The sequence below is a fragment of the Triticum urartu genome, chromosome 2A, assembly GCF_056163025.1.
Source record: "Triticum urartu cultivar PI428250 chromosome 2A, HENAU_Tu73, whole genome shotgun sequence".
Classification (NCBI taxonomy): Eukaryota; Viridiplantae; Streptophyta; class Magnoliopsida; order Poales; family Poaceae; genus Triticum; species Triticum urartu.
In genome coordinates, this window is record NC_141874.1 from 762,987,946 (window position 1) to 763,013,415 (window position 25,470).

The 25,470-nt window shown below is 46.8% G+C and overlaps 1 protein-coding gene across 1 annotated transcript; it reads left to right on the plus strand.

The window, feature by feature from the left end:
- The first annotated feature begins 21,592 nt into the window (after nucleotides 1-21,592).
- On the plus strand, nucleotides 21,593-25,075 carry LOC147988015 (protein NRT1/ PTR FAMILY 5.10-like). The gene is made up of 3 exons (XM_087545597.1): nucleotides 21,593-21,855; nucleotides 21,946-22,163; nucleotides 23,652-25,075. The coding sequence occupies exons 1-3, from the start codon at nucleotides 21,708-21,710 to the stop codon at nucleotides 24,921-24,923; spliced, it is 1,638 nt and encodes a 545-aa protein (XP_087401723.1). The 5' UTR covers nucleotides 21,593-21,707; the 3' UTR covers nucleotides 24,924-25,075.
- Nucleotides 25,076-25,470: the final 395 nt, after the last annotated feature.

Sequence of the window (25,470 nt, forward strand, 5' to 3'; positions counted from 1 at the left end):
TGTACCCAAGATTGTTCAGATCCACTATTGTCATTCCGTACTGTGGGTCTACCTATACCCCGCCTCCTGACAGATTGGCCCATTTGCACTTAAACAAAGGGACCTTAAAATCATGTCCGTAGTCAAGTTCTCATATGTCCATTATGTAACCATAATATGTGTCCTTTCCCCTCTCGGTTGCTGCATCAAAGCGGACACCGCTGTTTTGGTTGGTGCTCTTTTGATCTTGGGCGATCGTGTAAAATGTAGTCCCATTTATCTCGTATCATTTGTAAGTCAATACAGTCAAAGATGGTCCCTAGGACAACGAGTACAGCTCATCACAAATAGTGTTGTCACCTCTGAGACGTGTTTCCAACCAACTGCTGAAAGTCATGACGTGTTCACATGTAATCCAGTCGTCACACTGCTCCGGGTGTTTGGAGCGCAGACTGTTCTTTCGTTCATCGACATATGGGGTCACCAAGGTAGAGTTCTGTAGAACTGTGTAGTGTGCTTGAGACCAAGAATGCCCGTCCCTGCATATTATTGAGTTCGCTCCTAGCGTGCCTTTTCCAGACAGTCTGCCATCATACCGCGATATAGGGAGACCTATCTTCTTAAGGCCAGGAATGAAGTCAACACAAAACCCAATGACATCCTCTATTTGATGGCCCATGGAGATGCTTCCTTCTGGCCTAGCACGGTTACAGACATATTTCTTTAGGACTCCCATGAACCTCTCACAGAGGAACATATTATGTAGAAATGCGGGGCCCGGAATGACAATCTCGTCGACTAGATGAACTAGGACGTGCGTCATGATATTGAAGAAGGATGGTGGGAACACCAGCTCGAAACTGACAAGACATTGCGCCACATCACTCCTTAGCCTTGGTATGCTTTCTGGATCGATCACCTTCTGAGAGATTGCATTGAGGAATGCACATAGCTTCACAATGGCTAATCGGACGTTTTCCGGTAGAAGCCCCCTCAATGCTGTTGGGGAACGTAGTAATTTCAAAAAAAATCCTACGCACACGCAGGATCATGGAGATGCATAACAACGAGAGGGGAGAGTGTTGTCTACGTACCCTCGTAGACCATTCGCAGAAGCGTTATATCAATGCGGTTGATGTAGTCGTATGTCTTCACGTCCGACCGATCCAAGTACCGACAGCACGGCACCTCCGAGTTATGCACACGTTCGGCTCGCTGACGTCCTCGCCTTCTCGATACAGCAAGAGGGGCGAATTAGTAGATGAGTTCCGGCAGCACGACGGCGTGGTGACGGTGTTGGTGAAGAACAATCTCCGCAAGGCTTCGCCTAAGCACTACGAAAACTATCACGGAGGATAAACTAGAGGGGACGGGGTTGCCGGCACACGACTTGGTGTTTCTTGATGTGTCTTGGGTGCTAGCCCTACCCCTCTATTTATATGTTGAGCCTTCGGGTCGAAACTTGGAGTAAAAGCCTCCACAAATTCGGTTTCGCCCGAAAGGCAAGAGTCCTTCTCGGACTCCAGGGCCAGACGCCTGGGTTCCCGGCGTTTGGACCCAGACGCCAGGGACCCTGGCGTCTGGCCCCTGGACTCCGCAAACCTTCCTTTTGCACTTTCCAAAAACCTTGTGGGCTTTCCCCTTTTGCCCAAATAAAGTGTTCTCGTACCCAAACATTTCGGGAAACATCCGGAACCCCTTCCGGTGAATTCCGGAACCCTTCCGGTGACCAAACACTATTATCCCATATATCAAACTTTATCTCCGGACCATTCCGGAGTTCCTCGTCATGTCCGTGATCTCATCCCGGACTCCGAACAACATTCGATCACCAACATACATAACTCATATAGTACTATATCGTCAACGAACATTAAGCGTGCGGACCCTACGGGTTCGAGAACTATGTAGACATGACCGAGACACCTCTCTGGTCAATAACCAATAGCGGGACCTGGATGCCCATATTGGCTCCTACATATTCTATGAAGATCTTTATCGGTCAGACCGCATAACAACATACGTTGTTCCCTTTGTCATCGGTATGTTACTTGCCCGAGATTCGATCATCGGTATCTTCAATACCTAGTTCAATCTTGTTATCGGCAAGTCTCTTTACTCGTTCCGTAATACATCATCCCGCAACTAAATCATTAGTTGCAATGCTTGCAAGGCTTATAGTGATGTGCATTACCGAGTGAGCCCAGAGATACCTCTCCGACAATCGGAGTGACAAATCCTAATCTTGAAATACGCCAACCCAACAAGTAACATTGGAGACACATGTAGAGCACCTTTATAATCACCTAGTTACGTTGTGACGTTTGGTGGCACACAAAGTATTCCTCTGGTAAACGGGAGTTGCATAATCTCACAGTCATAGGAACATGTATAAGTCATGAAGAAAGCAATAGCAACAAACTAAACGATCAAGTGCTAAGCTAACGGAATGGGTCAAGTCAATCACATCATTCTCCTAATGATGTGATCCCGTTAATCAAATGAAAACTCATGTCTATGGTTAGGAAACTTAACCATCTTTGATCAACGAGCTAGTTAAGTAGAGGCATACTAGTGACACTCTGTTTGTCTATGTATTCACACATGTATTATGTTTCCGGTTAATACAATTCTAGCATGAATAATAAACATTTATCATGAAATAAGGAAATAAATAATAACTTTATTATTGCCTCTAGGGCATATTTCCTTCAGTCTCCCACTTGCACTAGAGTCAATAATCTAGATTACACAGCAATGATTCTAACACACATGGAGCCTTGGTGCTGATCATGTTTTGCTTGTGGAAGAGGCTTAGTCAACGGGTCTGCAACATTCAGATCCGTATGTATCTTGCAAATTTCTATGTCTCCCACTTGGACTACATCCCGGATGGAATTGAAGCATCTCTTGATGTGCGTGGTTCTCTTGTGAAATCTGGATTCCTTCACCAAGGCAATTGCACCAGTATTGTCACAAAAGATTTTCATTGGACTCGATGCATTAGGTATGACACCTAGATCGGATATGAACTCCTTCATCCAGACTCCTTCATTTGCTGCTTCTGAAGCAGCTATGTACTCCGCTTCACATGTAGATCCCGCCACGATGCTTTGTTTAGAACTGCACCAACTGACAGCTCAACCGTTTAATATAAACACGTATCCGGTTTGCGATTTAGAATCGTCCGGATCAGTGTCAAAGCTTGCATCAACGTAACCATTTACGATAAGCTCTTTCTCACCTCCATAAACGAGAAACATATCCTTAGTCCTTTTCAGGTATTTCAGGATGTTCTTGACCACTGTCCAGTGATCCACTCCTGGATTACTTTGGTACCTCCCTGCTAGACTTATAGCAAGGCACAGATCAGGTCTGGTACATAGCATAGCATACATGATAGAGCCTATGGCTGAAGCATAGGGAACATCTTTCATCTTCTCTCTATCTTCTGAAGTGGTCGGGCATTGAGTGTTACTCAACTTCACACCTTGTAACACAGGCAAGAAACCTTTCTTTGCTTGATCCATTTTGAATTTTTTTCAAAACTTTGTCAAGGTATGTGCTTTGTGAAAGTCCAATTAAGCGTCTTGATCTATCTCTATAGATCTTGATGCCCGATATGTAAGCAGCTTCACCGAGGTCTTTCATAGAAAAACTTTTATTCAAGTATCCCTTTATGCTATCCAGAAATTCTATATCATTTCCAATCAGTAATATGTCATCCACATATAATATCAGAAATGCTACAGAGCTCCCACTCACTTTCTTGTAAATACAGGCTTCTCCAAAAGTCTGTATAAAACCAAATGCTTTGATCACACTATCAAAGCGTTTATTCCAACTACGAGAGGCTTGCGCCAGTCCATAAATGGATCGCTGGAGCTTGCACACTTTGTTAGCTCCCTTTGGATCGACAAAACCTTCTGGTTGCATCAGATACAACTGTTCTTACAGAAATCCATTCAGGAATGCAGTTTTGACATACATTTGCCAAATTTCATAATCATACAATGCGACAATTGCTAACATGATTCGGACTGACTTAAGCATCGCTACGGGTGAGAATGTCTCATCGTAGTCAATCCCTTGAACTTGTCGAAAACCTTTGGCAACAAGTCGAGCTTTATAGATAGTAATATTACCGTCAACGTCAGTCTTCTTCTTGAAGATCCATTTATTCTCAATTGCTTGCCGATCAACGGGCAAGTCAACCAAAGTCCACACTTTGTTCTCATACATGGATCCCATCTCAGATTTCATGGCCTCAAGCCATTTTGCGGAATCGGGGCTCACCATCGCTTCTTCATAGTTCATAGGTTCGTCATGGTCTAGTAACATAACTTCCAGAATAGGATTACTGTACCACTCTGGTACGGATCTTACTCTGGTTGACCTACGAGGTCCAGTAACAACTTGATCTAAAGTTTCATGATCATCATCATTAAGTTCTTCACTAATTGGTGTAGGTGTCGCAGAAACCATTTTTCTGTGATGAACCACTTTCCAATAAGGGAGCAGGTACAATTACCTCATCAAGTTCTAATTTCCTCCCACTTACTTCTTTCGAGGGAAACTCCTTCTCAAGAAAAAATCCGAATTTAGCAACAAAAGTCTTGCTTTCGGATCTGTGATAGAAGGTGTACCCAACAGTCTCCTATGGGTATCCTATGAAGACACATTTCTCCGATTTGGGTTCGAGCTTATCAGGTTGAAGCTTTTTCACATAAGCATCGCAGCCCCAAACTTTCAGAAACGACAACTTTGGTTTCTTACCAAACCATAGTTCATAAGGCGTCGTCTCATCGGATTTCGATGGTGCCCTATTTAAGGTGAATGCAGCCGTCTCTAAAGCATATCCCCAAAACGATAGCGGTAAATCAGTAAGAGACATCATAGATCGCACCATATCTAGTAAGGTACGATTACGACGTTCGGACACACCATTACGTTGTGGTGTTCCGGGTGGCGTGAGTTGCGAAACTATTCCACATTGTTTCAAATGAAGACCAAACTGATAACTCAAATATTCTCCTCCACGATCAGATCGTAGATACTTTATTTTCTTGTTATGATAATTTTCAACTTCACTCTGAAATTCTTTGAACTTTCCAAATGTTTCAGACTTATGTTTCATTAAGTAGATATACCCATATCTGCTTAAATCATCTGTGAAGGTGAGAAAATAACGATATCTGCCATGAGCTTCAACATTCATTGGACCACATACATCTGTATGTATGATCTCCAACAAATCTGCTGCTCTCTCCATAGTTCCGGAGAACGGCGTTTTAGTGATCTTGCCCATGAGGCATGGTTCGCGAGTACCAAGTGATTCATAATCAAGTGGTTCCAAAAGTCCATCAGTATGGAGTTTCTTCATGCGCTTTACTCCGATATGACCTAAATGGCAGTGCCACAAATAAGTTGCACTATCATTATCAACTCTGCATTTTTTGGCTTCACTATTATGAATATGTGTATCACCACTATCGAGATTTAGCAAAAATAGACCACTCTTCAAGGGTGCATGACCATAAAAGATATTACTCATATAAATAGAACAACCATTATTCTCTGATTTAAATGAATAACCGTCTCGCATCAAACAAGATCCAAATATAATGTTCATGCTCAATGCTGGCACCAAATAACAATTATTTAGGTCTAATACTAATCCCGAAGGTAGATGTAGAGGTAGTGTGCCGACCGCGATCACATCGACTTTGGAACCATTTCCCACGCGCATCGTCACCTCATCCTTAATCCGTAGCCCCTATTTTGAGTTGCAAATGTTTGCAACATAACCAATATCAAATACCCAGGTGCTACTGCGAGCAGTAGTACGGTACACATCAATAACATGTATATCACATATACCTTTGTTCACTTTGCCATCCTTCTTATACGCCAAATACTTGGGGCAGTTCTGCTTCCAGTGACCAGTCTGCTTGCAGTAGAAGCACTCAGTCTCAGGCTTAGGTCCAGACTTGGGTTTCTTCTCCTGAGCAGCAACTTGTTTGTTGTTCTTCTTGAAGTTCCCCTTCTTCTTCCCTTTGCCCTTTTTCTTGAAACTGGTGGACCATCAACACTTGATGCTCCTTCTTGATTTCTACCTCCGCGGCTTTTAGCATCGCGAAGAGCTCGGGAATAGTCTTATTCATCCCTTGCATATTATAGTTCATCACGAAGCTTCTGTAGCTTGGTGGCAGTGATTGAAGAACTCTGTCAATGACACTATCAACTGAAATATTAACTCCCAGTTGACTCAAGTGATTATGATACCCAGACATTTTGCGTATATGTTCACTGACAGAACTATTCTCCTCCATCTTGCAGCTATAGAACTTATTGGAGACTTCATATCTCTCAATCCGGGCATTTGCTTGAAATATTAACTTCAACTCCTGGAACATCTCATATGCTCCATGACGTTCAAAATGTCGTTGAAGACCCGGTTCTAAGCCGTAAAGCATGGCACACTGAACTACCGAGTAGTCATCAGCTTTGCTCTGCCAGAGTTCATAATATCTGGTGTTGCTCCTGCAGCAGGCTTGGCACTTAGCGGTGCTTCCAGGACGTAATTCTTCTATGCAGCAATGAGGATAATCCTCAAGTTACGGATGCAGTCCATGTAATTGCTACCATCATCTTTCAACTTTGCTTTCTCAAGGAACACATTAAAATTCAACGGAACAACAGCACGGGCCATCTATCTACAATCAACATAGACAAGCAAGATACTATCAGGTACTAAGTTCATGATAAATTTAAGTTCAATTTAATCATATTATTTAAGAACTCCCACTTAGATAGACATCCCTCTAATCCTCTAAGTGATCCATATCAACTAAACCATGTCCGATCATCACGTGAGATGGAGTAGTATCAATGGTGAACATCACTATGTTGATCATATCTACTATATGATTCACGCTCGACCTTTCGGTCTCCGTGTTCCGAGGCCATATCTGTTATATGCTAGGCTCGTCAAGTTTAATCTGAGTATTCCGCGTGTGCAACTGTTTTGCACCCGTTGTATTTGAACGTAGAGCCTATCACACCCGATCATCACGTGGTGTCTCAGCACAAAGAACTTTCGCAACGGTGCATACTCAAGGAGAACACTTATACTTTGATAATTTAGTGAGGGATCATCTTATAATGCTACCGTCAATCAAAGCAAGATAAGATGCATAAAAGATAAACATCACATGCAATTAATATAAGTGATATGATATGGCCATCATCATCTTGTGCTTGTGATCTCCATCTCCGAAGCACCTTCATGATCACCATTGTCACCGGCGCAACACCTTGATCTCCATCGTAGCATCATTGTCGTCTCGCGAATCTTATGCTTCCACGACTATCGCTACCGCTTAGTGATAAAGTAAAGCATTACAGGGCGATTGCATTGCATACAGTAAAGCGACAACCATATGGCTCCTGCCAGTTGCCGATAACTTGGTTACAAAACATGATCATCTCATACAATAAAATTTAGCATCATGTCTTGAGCATATCACATCACAACATGCCCTGCAAAAACAAGTTAGACGTCCTCTACTTTGTTGTTGCAAATTTTACGTGGCTACTACGGGCTTAGCAAGAACCGTTCTTACCTACGCATCAAAACCACAACGATAGTTTGTCAAGTTGGTGATGTTTTAACCTTCGCAAGGACCGGGCGTAGCCACACTTGGTTCAACTAAAGTTGGAGAAACTGACACCCGCCAGCCACCTGTGTGCAAAGCACGTCGGTAGAACCAGTCTCGTGTAAGCATACGCATAATGTCGGTCCGGGCCGCTTCATCCAACAATACCGCCGAACCAAAGTATGACATGCTGGTAAGCAGTATGACTTATATCACCCACAACTCACTTGTGTTCTACTCGTGCATATGACATCTACGCATAAAACCTGGCTCGGATGCCACTGTTGGGGAACGTAGCAATTTCAAAAAAATTCCTACGCACACGCAGGATCATGGAGATGCATAACAACGAGAGGGGAGAGTGTTGTCTACGTAACCTCATAGACCGTTCGCGGAAGCGTTATATCAACGTGGTTGATGTAGTCGTACGTCTTCACGTCCGACTGATCCAAGTACCGAAAGCACGGCACCTCCGAGTTCTGCACACGTTCGGCTCGGTGACGTCCTCGCCTTCTCGATCCAGCAAGAGGGGCGAAGTAGTAGATGAGTTCCGGCAGCACGACGGTGTGGTGACGGTGTTGGTGAAGAACAATCTCCGCAGGGCTTCGCCTAAGCACTACGAAAACTATGACGAAGGATAAACTAGAGGGGACGGGGTTTCCAGCACACGGCTTGGTGTTTCTTGATGTGTCTTGGGTGCTAGCCCTACCCCTCTATTTATATGTTGAGCCTTGGGGTCGAAACTTGGAGTAAAAGCCTCCACAAAGTCGGTTTCACCCGAAAGGCAAGAGTCCTTCTCGGACTCCAGGGCCAGACGCCAGGGTTCCCGGCGTCTGGACCCAGACGCCAGGGACCTTGGCGTCTGGCCCCTGGACTCCACAAAACTTCCTTTTGCGCTTTCCAAAAACCTTGTGGGCTTTCCCCTTTGGCCCAAATAAAGTGTTCTCGTACCCAAACATTTCGGGAAACATCCGGAACCCCTACCGATGAATTCCGGAACCCTTCCGGTGACCAAACACTATTATCCCATATATCAAACTTTATCTCCGGACCATTCCGGAGTTCCTCGTCATGTCCATGATCTCATCCCGGACTCCGAACAACATTCGGTCACCAACATACGTAACTCATATAGTACTATATCGTCAACGAACGTTAAGCGTGCAGACCCTACGGGTTCGAGAACTATGTAGACATGACCGAGACACCTCTCTGGTCAATAACCAATAGCGGGACCTGGATGCCCATATTGGCTCCTACATATTCTACGAAGATCTTTATTGGTCAGACCGCATAACAACATACGGTGTTCCCTTTGTCATCGGTATGTTACCTGTCCAAGATTCGATCGTCGGTATCTTCAATACCTAGTTCAATCTCGTTACCGGCAAGTCTCTTTACTCGTTCTGTAAATCATCATCCCGCAACTAACTCATTAGTTGCAATGCTTGCAAGGCTTATAGTGATGTGCATTACTGAGTGGGCCCAGAGATACCTCTCCGACAATCAGAGTGACAAATCCTAATCTCGAAATACGCCAACCCAACAAGTACCTTTGGAGACACCTGTAGAGCACCTTTATAATCACCCAGTTACGTTGTGACGTTTGGTGGCACACAAAGTGTTCCTTTGGTAAACGGGAGTTGCATAATCTCATAGTCATAGAAACATGTATAAGTCATGAAGAAAGCAATAGCAACAAACTAAACGATCAAGTGCTAAGCTAACGGAATGGGTCAAGTCAATCACATCATTCTCCTAATGATGTGATCCCGTTAATCAAATGACAACTCATGTCTATGGTTAGGAAACTTAACCATCTTTGATCAACGAGCTAGTCAAGTAGAGGCATACTAGTGACACTCTGTTTGTCTATGTATTCACACATGTATTATGTTTCCGGTTAATACAATTCTAGCATGAATAATAAACATTTATCATGAAATAAGGAAATAAATAATAACTTTATTATTGCCTCTAGGGCATATTTCCTTCAAATGCAACCGGAAGTAGTTGCGTCATAATCACGTGGCAGTCATGAGACTTTAGGTTCTGGAACTTTTTCTCTGGGATATTTATTATTCCCTTTATATTTGACGAGAAGCTAGTCGGGACCTTCATACTGAGCAGGCATTCAAAAAAGATTTCCTTCTCTTCTCTGGTAAGAGCGTAGCTGGCAGGACCTTCATACTGCTTTGGAGGCATGCTGTCTTTTTCGTGCAAACGTTGCAGGTCTTCCCGTGCCTTAGGTAGTCAGGTGTATCTTTTGTCTTCCCATACACGCCCAAGAATCCTAACAGGTTCACGCAAAAGTTCTTCGTCACGTGCATCACGTCGATTGAAAAGCACACCTCTAGCTCTTTCCAGTAGGGTAGGTCCCAAAATATAGATTTCTTCTTCCACATGGGTGCGCGTCCCTCAGGTCATTCGGAACAGCTAATCCGCCGGGACCCTTCCCAAATATTACGTGTAAATCAGAGACCATATCAAGTACGTGATCACCGGTACGCATGGCGGGCTTCTTCCGGTGATCTGCCTCGCCTTTGAAATGCTTCCCTTTCTTTCGACATTGATGGTTGGTCGGGAGAAATCGACGATGGCCTAGGTACACATTCTTCTTGCATCTGTCCAGGTATATACTTTCGGTGTCAGCTAAACAGTGCGTGCATGCGTGGTATCCCTTGTTTGTCTATCCTGAAAGGTTACTGAGAGCGGGCCAATCGTTGATGGTTACAAACAACAACGCATGCAGGTTAAATTCCACCTTTTTGTGCTCATCCCACGCACGTACATCGTTTCCATTCCATAGCTGTAAAAGTTCTTCAACTAATGGCCTTAGGTACACATCAATGTCGTTGCCGGGTTGCTTAGGGCCTTGGATGAGAATTGGCATCATAATGAACTTCCGCTTCATGCACATCCAAGGAGGAAGGTTATACATACATAGAGTCACGGGCCAGGTGTTGTGATTGCTGCTCTGCTCCCCGAAAGGATTGATGACATCTGTGCTTAAACCATACGTTCCTTGGGTCACCTGCAAACTGAGCCCAGTACTTTCTCTCGATTTTTCTCCACTGCGACCTGTCAGCGGGTGCTCTCAACTTCCCGTCTTTCTTACGGTCCTCACTGTGCCATCGCATCAACTTGGCATGCTCTTCGTTTCTGAACAGTAGTTTCAACCATGGTATTATAGGAGCATACCACATCACCTTCGCAGGAACCCTCTTCCTACGGGGCTCGCCCTCAACATCACCAGGGTCATCTCGTCTGATCTTATACCGCAATGCACCGCATACCGGGAATGCGTTCAAATCCTTGTACGCACCGCGGTAGAGGATGCAATCATTAGGGCAGGCATGTATCTTCTCCACCTCCAATCCTAGAGGGCATATGACCTTCTTTGCTACGTACGTACTGTCGAGCAATTCGTTATCCTTTGGAAGCTTCTTCTTCAATATTTTCAGTAGCTTCTCAAATCCTTTGGCAGGCACATCATTCTCTGCCTTCCACTGCAGCAATTCCAGTACGGTACCGAGCTTTGTGTTGCCATCTTCACAATTGGGGTACAACCCTTTTTTGTGATCCTTTAACATGCGATCGAACTTTAGCTTCTCCTTTTCACTTTCGCACTTTTCCCTTGCATCAACAATGACCCGGCGGAGATCATCATCGGGCACATCGTCTGGTTCCTCTTGATCTTCAGCTTCCTCTTGATCTTCAACTTCCCCCGTTGCAGCATCACTGTATTCAGGGGGCACATAGTTGTCATCGTCCGCTTCTTCTTCGTTGTCTTCCATCATAACCCCTATTTCTCCGTGCTTCGTCCAAACATTATAGTGTGGCATGAAACCCTTATAAAGCATGTGGGTGTGAAGGATTTTCTTGTCAGAGTAAGACCTCGTATTCCCACAATCAGGGCATGGACAACACATAAAACCATTCTGCTTGTTTGCCTCAGCCACTTCGAGAAATTTACGCACGCCCTTAATATACTCGGAGGTGTGTCTGTCACCGTACATCCATTGCCGGTTCATCTGCATGCATTATATATAATTATGTGTGTCAAAAGTAAGAAAATTAGACAAGTATCTATCTAAAGTAAGATTTTTTTGTTTCAGAAAGAAGATAAGAACAAGAGGCTCGCCACGGTGGTGTCGACGACGAGATTGGCACAGGCGATCGACGGCGGTGAAGATGAGCACGGGGCGTGACGACCGCTAAACCTAGACAAATCTCGGAAAAAATGGAGCTCCGAGGTCGAGCTTCGAGAGGAGAAAGCTTAACTAATGTGGCTCGGGCATTTCATCGAACACCTCACATGCATAAGAGGTGAGCTAGAGCATCCAAATGCCCTTCCTCGCCGGCCAGCAAAAAACAGAGTGCTGTGGAGTGCTCTGCTCGCCGGAGGTGGGGTATATATAGGAAACTCATTGAAGTAGCCGATCAGGTTCGCCGACACGCCGAAGTAGCCGAAGCTACCCGCGATCTCCACCACTGCCGAGTTGACCGGACAAATCGATCAAGATTCAAGAAGACTGTTGCTTAACGAACCAATAGGGGAACAGAGCGTGCGAGAGTCCATACCGCAGACGAAGAGGGCGGAGCGCAAGCCGCCGGAGCCGGCGCGGCGCACGGGACGACCGCGGAAGTCGGAGAGACTGGCCAACGGCGCCGTCTCGTCGTCGGCCGTCTGCAGGAAGGGGGCCTCGGCATCCGCCATCTCTCTGCCTCTCTCCAGTCTCCACTGCTCTCGGTCTCGGATGATTTTTTTTTTCCTGTGCTCTCAGCTGGCTGGCTGGCTGGCTGGCAGGCTGTCATCCGCCATTTCTCATTTTATTTTTGTCTGACATATACGGAATAGATACGTTCAGAAAACGAAAAATAAATGAAAGAAGGTGATCTGATGAGATTAAAACAATTTTTTTAGGGGGACTTAAAACAAGTACTGTACATAGGAAAATAATTGCAGAGCCCACCCATGGAAAAGGTTGCAGCGCCGATACATCCACTCAAGCAGCGAAATCAGCCCAGCACGACGCCGCGCTAGAAAGGCCACATAACGACCCAATAGTCTTCTCGGAGGGGCCGAAGCCTGCCCCTAGTTTGCGGTATGATCTACGGCCCACGATGGTTTGGATGGTGTTTTGCTGCTGAAGTGCATATGCACCATTGTGAACAGTATATTTGAAAGAAAAAAACTTAAATTTTTGTATTTCCTTTTTGGCATCAAAGATGCTCAAGTGTGCTAGGAGTGCGCAAAATTCATGAACAAATGCTATGTGAGGAGGTCTAGGAAAAAAATTGTGTCTCAAAGAAACTTCAAAATGACATTTTGGAAAACCGATTTTGTTTTTTTTGTGTCCATAACTCAAGGAATATCACTTCACTACGAAAGCTAGCACGCCGTGGCACACACAAGCATATTCAATGCCAAAAATTCAGATTTTCTTATTGTTTAATTTTTTTGAATAGTGGCTCATACATGGATTATCATCCTTTTTTCTACTATATTACTTATGTACTCTTAGTCTTATTTTTTCTTCAACCAGGTCAACATTTTTTTCTCTTCTCCCTATAGAAATGTGGCTACGATTTTGTCTCTCTTATGACCAAGGCCATAACTAACATCATTGCCGGCTGCCATCTAGGTGCAAGGTGACGGAACGAACTTTGTTCGATATTAATTCTCTTTTCTTATGATTGAGCAGCTACACGGGGGGTGGTGACAACATCACGCCAATTGAATAAGTTCCTTCGCCTTTTTTTCCCGTCCGAGCGGTATTTACGCCAACATTGGTGGCAGGGTGTATTCTCGTGCATCTAGGCACCCAGATTTATTGGTTGACATGTCCTAAGTATGGTTTCTGTTGATGCTTCATCCTAACATTCTACTTGCGAATGACAGTGATTGAGGTTTTTTGTGCCTATCTCTTAGAGCTAGTGGGTCTCGATCCCAACTCCCTCGAATGTATTATCAAAGACCGGAGGGTTGTCACAATAGTACCTTGCATCCATGTAACGCACATGTGGTACCCGCATACCCCGCGCAAATGTGCACTCATACAACGACACAAAGACCTTGATATACATCAATCGATGAACACTAAAATAAGAACCAATGTCATACCAAATAACAGAAACCTCTGAAAATTAATTACTGATGTAATGAAAGAGACTCATTTTAAGTCTAAAGTTGGAAGTGTACCAATAGATAGTGATAAAATATTGGAACTGGTAGTCCGTATATTTTTCTTCCAGGGGCTTTCTCACACCAGTGGTGCTTCATTGGTCAATGGAACCATGCTGGAGGTGTTAATCCCCTAGGTCGTAAGCAACCAAAAATTTTAGTGATGTAATGGTAGCATCAAGATACAAAAAGGAGGTAAATCCTTTGCATATTTGGATTTATCCTATGATGTGGGGAGACATTCCTGAAAAAAAATATAGGGAGGGAGGGCGAGTGACTTATTACTACAAACATACTCGCGGAATTTTCACTTTCATATTCCTAATCATAAACTAGAAATCACTATAAAGATATTTCTAAGAATATGCGCTATATAGATATCTACAAAGATATTTAAGGATACACGTAGAAACAGATATACACTATGTTCATGTGAGTATCACAAAATTAATCCTCGAAAATATGCATTTTTGCAGGAAAAAATTATAACATTTGTGGGATTGGAATTAAATAACTTCCTTTGCTGCGATGTATCGAAAAAAAAATTAACGTAACTTGTCTTGCAAACACTACTCCAGATTTGTTGTACATGCACATTTTCAATGATAAACATTAGAGTTGTAGCATAAGAACTATGATTAGTAATTACCAATATTACCATTTAAGTATTTATTAGATGTTGTAAAAAAATATGATGTGATTTTGACATCATAAACATGATTATAAGCATAAAGGTTTAGTATAAAGCATAATTTTATTTCTTTATTAAAATTATGATATTAGATGTTCATGAAAAAAATTATTTTTTAAGGAAACACGATAAATATATTTGAATAATACTTGGTCATATTTCGCTACATGGTGTATGAAATTCCTCAGTGGATTAATGATCATAGATAGATTGTTTAACCACCATAATAGTGAGTTTTGTCATATATCCTCCATCATCTTGAGTTTAGTCCAGTTGCCCTCCCGATGTCTGATAAAGACTCGATTAGAAGAAGAATCGTTCGTCCGATCTTTCATGGTACTCGATAAAAGAAACTGAATCTGTAGAAGAAATGTCGGATCTCGCGAGAGTCAAAGAAGCCGACGTAATGTCTTTGGTGGCTCCTGACTCGAGGCTTTTTATGGGTTTTATTCAACTCAAATTCGAAAACAAATCCCCTATACAAGACGTACCAAGCTACCTTTTATAACCTTGTCACAGTAGCCGTAAGGGCCTAAACTAATAACCAATTCGATCTGTCCAACTACTCGCACGATGGCCTCCTTCTACATCTCGAAGAGAAAAAACAAGCTAACTAACATGACTTGTACATGGACTTCTATATTCTAATAATCTAGTACTCCTTTTAATTAGGAAGCTAATTAATAAATCTAGCTACAATGATCACATAATATAGACTTGTTTGCTTGCAGGCTTTGAACTATCCCACTAGACATGAACATAGTATACCAATATTAATCTAGTGGAGGGGTTCCGAAATTTGGTTTCATCGTGTCCTTCTTCTGCTCCATCAGTGAAACCTCGAAGCAAAAGACGCCAAGCTGTAACATGTTCAGACTTGTACATATTTTTTGTCCAATACTTGGAGCCGGCCCGAGCAAACCTTTAGCTGGAAAGATAATTGCAGCATTGATGGGCACATCGGTGTTGAGCTCTGCGTGTTGTGTTGTGGTAGTTATGTTAGGCACGCCTACAATGATCAAGGTGGGTTGGACATTGAAACCTTGAAATATTAAAAACAGGTGTTGCTGTATAAGCTACTTAACGAGAAAGGCATTTTGCAAGAGTTGTTGCATAAAAAGTACTTTTACTCCAGAACGTTATCCCAGGTAGATGTTAAGCCTGCTGATTCACCCTTTTGGAGAAGCTTGATTAAGGTCAAGTTATCTTTTTTTATGAGAGGTTCATTTAAGGTTTATGCCGGCCAATCGACGAGTTTTCAGGAAGATACCTGGTTCGGTGATAGCCATTAGCTCTCCCGTTCGTCTGTTTGTGGCTAGCCTTTTGAACATCCAATTCCAATGGCTTTACTGGGTGACAAATGGATGAAGTGGATCCATTTGGTTTATAGGTTGATGTTGATTAATCTAATGCAGATGTCATATACATTAGTGAAGGTTAACATCTAATGGTGTGTTCATCATGAAGTCTATGTATGCGGATCTTATAAACTCTGGATCTATATTTTGCGGAAAACACATTTGGAAAACAAAAGGTTCCTTCCGAAATCAAAGTTTATGTGGTTTTTGCAGAGGGAGGTAGTTCTTACAAAATACAACCTTGCCAAGAGTAATTGGCACGGCAACAAAAAAAATATTGTTTTTGTGTCCAGGAGGCGACAATACATCATTTGCTTTTGTCATGTCCATTTACTAGCTTGATTTGGCACACCACTCGTGTTACATACAATTCATCACGGCCAACCAGTATTTCAAATTTGTTTGTAAACTTGTTGGGCAGTATTCATCATAAGTTGAAGGGCGAAATCCATGTAGGAGTTTCTACCATTTTCTTGGCAATATGAAATTGTTAGAATGATTACGTTTTTAACAGTTCATCTATTCTCTTAAATTTTTGTAGGTTATATATAAGTCTACGATTTCAACCTGTATGTGGTCATCACTTAGCGTGTAAACGTGCAGGGCTTATGACCTCTGGGTGCTACCGGCTAGAAATTGTTACACGGTGTTGAGTATATGTGTTATGTGTATATTATGTATTGGGTCCGTTTTTTAGTTTTTTGTATAGTTAAGATCCGTGATTCACCTTTGTACATCATATATACGTGCCTATGCACGAAGAGCAATACATCGTGCAATCATAATTTCATACATGGTATCAATTTTTTAGATTTTCTTTTTCGCTTCCGCTACCGCCGCCGTCGCGCGTCTCCTCGGCGCCGCCGCCGCCGCCGCCGCCGCAGCAACCCCGCCGCCGCCACTCGCGCGCCCTCCGCGCCGGTAGCCGCCCGCGCGCTCGCTAGCCCGAGCCAGCCGCGCGCCTGCCACCCCTCGCGCCCCATCGATCCAGCCCGCTAGCCGGCCGCCGCCCATCCCTCTCTCCTCCCGCAAGCCAGCCCCGCCCGCCCGCTGCTTCCGGTGCTACTTGCTCTGCTTGCTACACTCCCAGCGCGTGACAATCCAATCTTGTGACCCGTGTGTTTGTGTCTCGACGACGGCGAGATCGCATCGATCAATCTTCGGCGGCTTCTAGCGTATACGTACATCCTGTGGGATAGTGCAAGCTAGCTAGCTCGAAGAAATCGATCCAGATGCTTGGTCCTTTGCTACGTACGTGAGTCAATTCCAAGTGAATCAATCAAGGTGCAAGTGGTGTACGTACATCTCGCGGTATACGCTCGATCGGCCGGAAGTAATCGCCCGCCGGTAGCTTGTGCACGCACCACCGACGCCATCCGCGTCACCGAAGCCTCCTGCTGTTGCCGTCCAACCACAAAGATTGTTACTGTCGAACCAGCAATGGCGTCACCAAGCCCGTTCACCGCCGCCGACGCCCTAAAACGCGACCCCGCCGACATATGGAGCGGCCGCCACCTACGATGCGCCCGTTTCCACGTACGGGTCTCCGCATGCGTACAGGGCTCCAACCGCGTATGAGTCTCTCAGGTACTGGTGGATGTCGTCAGCAGGCCAGCACTCGCCCGCTGGGCAGCAGCCAGACGGCGCCCAGCCCCTACAGCATCTGTCAACGGGCTCGTAGGTTTTTTCGGCCGACCATCCGTCCTATCCGGCACCGCAGTTGCAGCCGGGGCTGTATGAAGCATACCCACCGCCGCCCAAACATGTGAGCCGTAGCACAGCCCCGTTGAGCGGCGGCTACGGCTTCTCCATGGCGTCTTCACCCCCCTCGCCGGTCCTGCCACCGGCGCCCTGGGACCCTGTGCTCCTCACCGGGCTGCATGTCGCTCCTACACCGAACAACTACACTGAAGGTGGTGATTGATACATGGACACCGGTGCTACGGCTCACATGTTTGCTCATCCAGATAACCTTGTCTCCTTCACTCCTGTCTCCACCGGCCGCCGCATCATTGTCGGCGACGGTTCCACACTTCCTATCACACATATTGGGCACACTTCTTTTCCTTTTTCTTCTATTTCATTATCTTTGTCTAACGTACTTGTGTCCCCTCATCGTATTAAGAATCTCATTTCTGTTCGTTGTTTCACTCGTGAAAATCCTGTTACCGTTGAATTTGACGAGCTTGGTTTTTGTGTTAAAGATGCTTGAACCAGGATGGTACTTCACCGATGTGACAGCCCCGACGAGCTCTATCCGGTGCACTCGCCTTCATCCACCACCACCGCACCGGTTGCTCTCTCCGCTAGTGTCGATCTCTGACACGCTCGCTTGGGTCATCCCAACGCCGCCACACTTCGTCATATTTTTAAAAGTTTCAGTTTCAGTTGCAATAAGATCGAGGATCACATTTATCATGCCTGTCGAGTCGGTAAACATGTTCGCCTGCCGTTTAGTAATTCCACCATCATTACTTCTTTTCCTTTTCAGTTGATTCATAGCGATGTGTGGACTTCTCCGGTTCCCAGTAACTCGGGCTATTTATATTATCTGGTCATTCTTGATGATTATTCTCATTATGTGTGGATTTTTCCTTTACGCAGAAAGTCGGATGCACTCTCTATCTTGATGGCTTTTTACTCCTATGTTCGCACGTAGTTTGGGCGTCCCATCCTTGCGCTTCAGACGGACAATGGAAAAGAGTTCAACAACCTCGTTTTCCGCACCTTTTTGTCGCATCAGTTTTCCGCCTCACATGCCCGTACACTTCACAGCAGAACGGCCAAGCCGAACGCGTCCTTCGCACTCTGAATGACTACGTTCGCACGCTCCTGTTTCATGCCAATGTGCCGCCTCGTTTCCGGCCGGACGCACTCGCCACTGCATCACTTCTTCTTAACATTAGACCCTGCCGCCCACGGTGGAACTACGCACCTCACCATCTTCTTTTTGGTACGCTCCCGTCTTATGACGACTTGCGTATTTTTGGGTGCCTTTGCTATCCCAGCACTGCCGACACTGCTTCTCACAAGCTTGCACCTTGATCTGTCGCTTGCATCTTCATCGGCTACCCCTCCAACTCCAAGGGATATCGATGCTACGATCCCATCTCTCACCGTGTGTTCACTTCCCGTCACGTTTACTTTGATGAGCATGTGTTTCCGTTTCACCAGGTACTCCCGGTTGTTCCTCTCGCCACTGGTGACGCGGGCTCCTCGACGCCTCTCCTAGGGCGCTCGCGTGCCTCTCTTGGCCCGCCCCTGGATTTGAGGCGCGCCCCCCCGCATGCGGCGCCTCCTACAGCCACGGCACTGGCGCCCTCAACATTGGCGCCCCCTCCCCCCGACGTTGGCGCACGCGGCCCCATAGGCGCCTGCGCCCCCCCCCCCCCGATGTTGGCGCCCCTGGGCGACGGTGGCCCCCGCGGCCCCCTCGACGCCTGCGGCTCCCCGGCGCATGTGGTCGGTCCGGTCACCCGCGCACGTACGGGCGTTTTTCGCCCGAGCTCGCGCTACGCCTCGGATGACTATGTTCATGCGGCGTCCACCTCTGAGCCATCGCCGTTGCCGTCCTCCATTCGAGCCGCTCTTCGTGACCCGCTCTGGATGGCTGCGATGCAAGAGGAGTTTGACGCCCTGTTGCGCAACCGGACGTGGCAGCTTGTTCCCCGTCCCCAGCACGCCAACGTGATTACCGAGAAGTGGGTCTTTAAACACAAGCTCCGTCCTGATGGTATCCTTGATCGCTACAAAGCGCGCTGGGTCGTTCGTGGCTTCCGACAGCGTGCTGGCATCGACTTCACCGACACCTTCGCTCGGGTCGTCAAGCCCGGCACGATACGCACGGTTCTCCACCTTGCAGTCTCCCGTGCTTGGCCGGTGCACCAGATGGACGTCTCCAACGCCTTCCTCCATGGTCACCTCGAGGAGAAGGTCTTCTGCCAGCAGCCCACCGGGTTTGTTGACCCAGCGCTTCCCGACCATGTGTGCCTGCTTTCGCGGTCCTTGTACGGACTCAAGCAGGCTCCGCGCGCTTGGTACCAGCGCATCGCGGCGTTTCTCCACCAGCTTGGGTTCCGCTCTACCCGCTCGGACGCCTCGCTCTTCGTCTATCATCAGGGCTCTGACACGGCCTACTTGCTGCTCTATGTCGACGACATCATCCTGACGGCATGTACGGTGGTCTCCTCAGTCAGCTCACGGCTCGTCTTCGCGCTGAGTTTGCCATCAAGGACTTGGGTCCTTTGCACTACTTCCTCGGTGTTGAGGTGGTGCGTCGTCCGGATGGCTTCTTTCTTCATCAGCGAAGGTATGCTTACGAGCTCCTGGAGCGCGCCAGCATGCTTGACTGCAAGCCCGCCGCTACGCCTGTTGATACGAAGGCCAAGCTTTCTGCCACGGATGGTTCTCCTGCTTCGGATGCTGCTTTCTATCGGTCTATCGTTGGTGCTCTCCAGTACCTCACTCTTACTCGACCGGAGATCCAGTATGCCGTGCAGCAGGTGTGTCTTCATATGCATGATCCTCGAGATGTTCACTGGGCTGCTGTCAAGCGGATTCTCCGCTATATCTGTGGCACTATGGATCTTGGCGTCACGCCTCCGCCGACACCGTCCTCACCGCCTATCTTTGACGCAGACTGGGCAGGCTGCCCTGACACTCGTCGCTCCACTTCGGGCTATTGTGTCTATCTTGGATCCTCACTCATCTCGTGGTCGTCCAAGCGGCAGCCTACTGTCTCTCGTTCCAGTGCTGAGGCTGAGTATCGTGTGGTGGCCAACGCCGTCGCCGACTGTTCGTGGCTTCGCCGGCTGCTTCAGGAGCTCTCTTGCCCTATTGACCGTGCCACGGTGGTCTACTGCGACAATGTCTCGGTAGTCTACCTCTCCGCTAACCCGGTGCATCATCGACGGACCAAGCATATTGAGTTGGATATTCATTTTGTTCGGGAACAGGTGGCCCTTGGCCATATTCGTGTTTTACACGTCCCTACTTCCCAACAATTTGCCAATATCATGATCAAGGGCTTGCCTATGGCGTCATTTGAGGAGTTCTGGTCCAGTCTTTGCGTCAGCCGCGGTGCCGCTTCTACTGCGGGGGGGGGGGGGGGGGGGGGGTGTTGAGTATATGTGTTATGTGCATATTGTGTATTGGGTCTGCCTCCTAGTTCCTTGTATAGTTGAGGTCGGTAGCCCATTTTTATACATCATATATACGTGCCTATGCATGAAGAGCAATACATCGTGCAATCATAATCTCATACACACAGGATTTATTCAACCAATTTGACTAGCGAGCCACCCGTAGATTATATGAATGAGCTATGTAATAACGGGTTCTGGTTATGTTATCTTTCTCTAAATGTATTTTGTCTGATACTCGGTGACTGAAATTTGTTTCACGCATAATAAAATCGTTGTGTGCATCTCACGGTGTAGAGGACGGGTACTTTGTTAATGAAAAAAAAAAGACTCATTTGACGAGGCCCCACGGCAAGCATCAAAAGAGACTACTCGAGGCGAAGCCAACCAATCGGTTATCAAAATCAGTAGTTTGGGATCGACACGTCTGACTGGATCACAGTGAGAGCACCAAGAAATATCTCACTCTATTCGAAGCAGGGAGGCAACGAGGCGCCGCAACTAGTGACTGTCGGAAAGAGACGTGTGGAGGAGAACGGAGCCAGGCAGCAACATAAGGCTAAGCGGTCGCCGGCCCACACACACACATGCGCCCATATGCCGGCTGCTTCTCCGTGCGCGCGTTGACAGCCTGCCAGCCAGCCTAGAGGAGAGGAAAAATATCATCCGAGAGCAGAGCAGAGAGGCAGAGAGATGTCGGCCATGGCGGACGCCGAGGCCCCCTTCCTGCAGCCCGCTGAAGACGACAAGGCGGCGCCGCTCGCCGGCGTCTCCGACTTCCGTGGCCGCCCCGTGCGCCGCGCCGGCTCCGGCGGCTGGCGCTCCGCCCTCTTCGTTTGTGGTACGTGCTCTCGCACGCTCTGTTCCCCTGTTCATTCGTTAAGCAACCATCTGCTTGATCGATTGCTCCTATGGTCAATCCGGCGGGCAGTGGTGGAGATGGCCAGCAGCTTCGGCTACTTCGGCGTGTCGGCGAACCTCATCACGTACCTGACGGGGCCGCTGGGCCACTCCAACGCCGCCGCGGCCGCCGCCGTCAACGCCTGGTCGGGGACGGCCTGCCTGATGCCGCTGCTGGGCGCCTTCGTCGCCGACTCCTGGCTCGGCCGCTACCGCTCCATCATCGTCGCCTGCACCCTCTACGTCCTGGTACGCTAAAAAATTCTCCTTTTTGCTTCTCTGTTTCTACCTCTCTACGGCATGGTAGATGCTATCACACGTGAGAAACGCGGTTATCTAAGATAATGAAACCGAGACGAGATCAACCAACCAACCGCGCTAATGCTAGTCTGGAATGGAAGATGTGCTGCTCGAGTCGTGTGCGATCAACCAACCGGGTACTGGGTCTACCTCAAGGAATCGTCGGTGATGTTGACTTTGGAGCTGATTTTTTTTTAATTTTGAAAAACTCTACAACTATTTATATTTGACACGGTACTGACTTTTTTAGCACATGTTTGATACTTCTTGTTTTCTGTAGATATATAAAATATAAATTTGTGTAGAAATTACTCCCTCCAAACTTTGCACCAAGTTACTGACACTTATTTTGAGACAGAGTGGGTACTTTTCAAATTTGTACTTGAACACCCAGCGCGATTAACTTGTTTGAGAGCAACTGGTGTAATTGGTACTGGAGTATAGTATCTTTTTGAAAGAAAAAAAGGTTGTTGCCTTAACCCCCGAGTCATTTGGTCAACAAAATGCAGATGTTACCTGGGTCAACTTGTCTACTTGGCGGAAAAATAGTTTTGTTTGATGCAGTATCTCTTTCCATTCAATTTCTCCTTCCACTTTTGCCCTCTTCCCCGTCTCTACAAAGAAAAACCAATTTAGTGTAATTATGGATTCATTCTGTTCATCGTTTGAAGTCATGTCTTAGTTAAGATTATCATTTTTCTTGCAGCCCATAGTTATTTTGACTGCAACTTTGCAAATGTTATCATTATTTTAGCATACGAAACTCCAAAATCAAATTTTTTTTACTTCCCTGAAACTGGGTTAAGTTTTAGAGACAACTCAATCGCTCGTAATTTGAGTAATTGCAACGTGGACAAGTATGTACTTATAAGTGTCATGTTAAGGCCTCATTCGGTTTGCAGGATTTTCATAGAAAAAACATGGAAATGGGATCCCAAAGGAAAATTTTCTGTAGATGCATTCGGTTTGTACGAAACGAGTATAGGAATTTCTTAGGAATACTACTCATTTCCTATGTTTTTTCAGGAAACAACACATCCACTCAAACCTCATTTTTTGCATAGGAACGAGGCAATGCAATTTGTAAGGATGGCATCATGGCAAGTGCCATCCTATAACATTCCTATACTACGTCTAATTCCTCTGTTTTAATTTCCTCCAAATCGAATGAGCCCTAAACCTGACTTCAGGGTTTTTTCACCATGTTGTACGAGATCATATTTTTATATCTAAATTCTTGATGTGAATTGAGTTAAATTAGTCTAGGATTTTCGTTTAGTTTGTTCCTCAACATTAAGAAGTTCAAAAATATGGTTTTAAAAATGTTGGCCTAGAAAATTAATAATTTCTTATAGTTTCGCTTCGTCCTTTACATTGAACATTAAACGTTAATAAGCAGACACTAACCAAGTTTAAAATATGTGTGTATGCGTGCAGGGATATGGCATGATGACTCTAGTGACCACGCTCCAGGCACAGCAGTCATCGCCGGCCGGCGACATTCATTCCTCTTCCCGCCCTTCGTCGCTGCAGGTGGCCCTCTTCTACGCCTCGCTCTACCTCATTCCTCTCGCACAGGGAGCCGACAAGCCATGCGGCCTCGCCTTCGCCGCTGACCAGTTCGATGCCGACCACCCCAAGGAGCGCGCGTCCCGCAGCTCCCTCTTCAACTGGTGGTACTTCTCGATGGCCATCGGCATCTCCATCGCCGTCGCTGTCGTCAGCTACATCCAGGAGAACGTCGGCTGGGGGATCGGCTTCGGCATGCTCTGTGCCATCATGTTCTGCGCCTTTTTCATCTTCCTCTCCGGCACCCCTACCTACCGCCTCTACGCGCCCATCCCAGGCGCCGAGAGCCCCTTCGCCCGCCTCGGCCGCAGCCTTGTGGCGCTTGCAAGGAGCTCGAGCTTCTTCCGTACAAAAGGATGCCAAGACGAGGATGGCGCGGCCAAGTCGGAGGAGGCGCGTGGCGTGCTGCGACTGCTGCCGATCTGGGCGGCGTGCCTGGCATATGGCGTGGCGTACGCGCAGATCATGACGCTCTTCAACAAGCAAGGACGCACGCTGGACCGACGCGTCTTTGGCGGCCTGGAGCTGCCTCCGGCGGCACTTCAGACGCTGGGACCAGCGAGCATCCTGTTGTTCGTCCCCATCTACGACCGCCTGCTGGTGCCGGCGCTGGGGCGCGCGACGGGCAAGCCATCTGGGCTTACTCTGCTACAGCGCGTGGGCGTGGGCATGGTGGTGTCGATGGGCGCGGTGATCGTGGCAGCACTAGTAGAGGGCTGGCGGCTGGAGACGGCGCGGGAGCACGGGCTGGTGGACGACGCCGGCGCGACGGTGCCGATGAGCTGGGCGTGGCTGGTGCCGCAGTACGTGATGATGGGCGTGGCGGACGTGCTGACAGTGGTGGGCCTGCAGGAGTTCTTCTACGACCAGATGCCCCGCGAGCTGCGCAGCCTCGGGCTGGCGCTCTACTTCAGCGTCATGGGCGTCGGCGGGTTCATCAGCAGCGCCCTCATCTCCTTTATCGACCGTGTCACCAGAAGCGGCGGCGGCGACGGCTGGTTCGCCGACAACCTCAACCGCGCCCACCTCGACTACTTCTACTGGCTGCTTGCCGGCCTCTCCGCCGCCGAGCTCGTGCTCTTCGTGTGGCTCGCCAGCTCCTATGCCTACAACAACAACCACAAGAGGATTCAGCACTGAGTGATCACCGGATAAATTCCCGGTTGTGTAAAAAAATGGTCCACATTGTTCAGTAGTAGGTAGGAAACAAGAAATCTGCTAGTATTATTAAGCGGATGGCACTTGTAATTGCAAATGTTAAAATCATTGTTGAGGAAATCGTTAACTGGTAACTGCTCGGTTGGCTGGCGAGTAGGGGATTAATAGGCTAATCGGCAAGTTAATCGGCCATTTAATCAATTAATTAGACGATTTATCAGTTTATCGGCTACTCAATGACCCTATAAGTAGGGATTAATCGACAAGTTAACTTGTTAATTGGATGAATTCTTGAACAGGGGTTAAAATGAATGGCGAGCCGATTGGAAATTGATGTATCTCATCTGATCTGAGGTGTTGCAGCTTGCAATCATAGAGCGGTTGTGATCTATCTGGCCGACAGGTGTTGTGACGGTACTATAATTCTTGGCAAATTTTAACATGGTCCCTCTTACCTCCTTTTTTTTACATGTGAGGTAAGAAGATAAGAGTCAATCAAGCCATTCATTGATGAGATCAACGGCTAAGA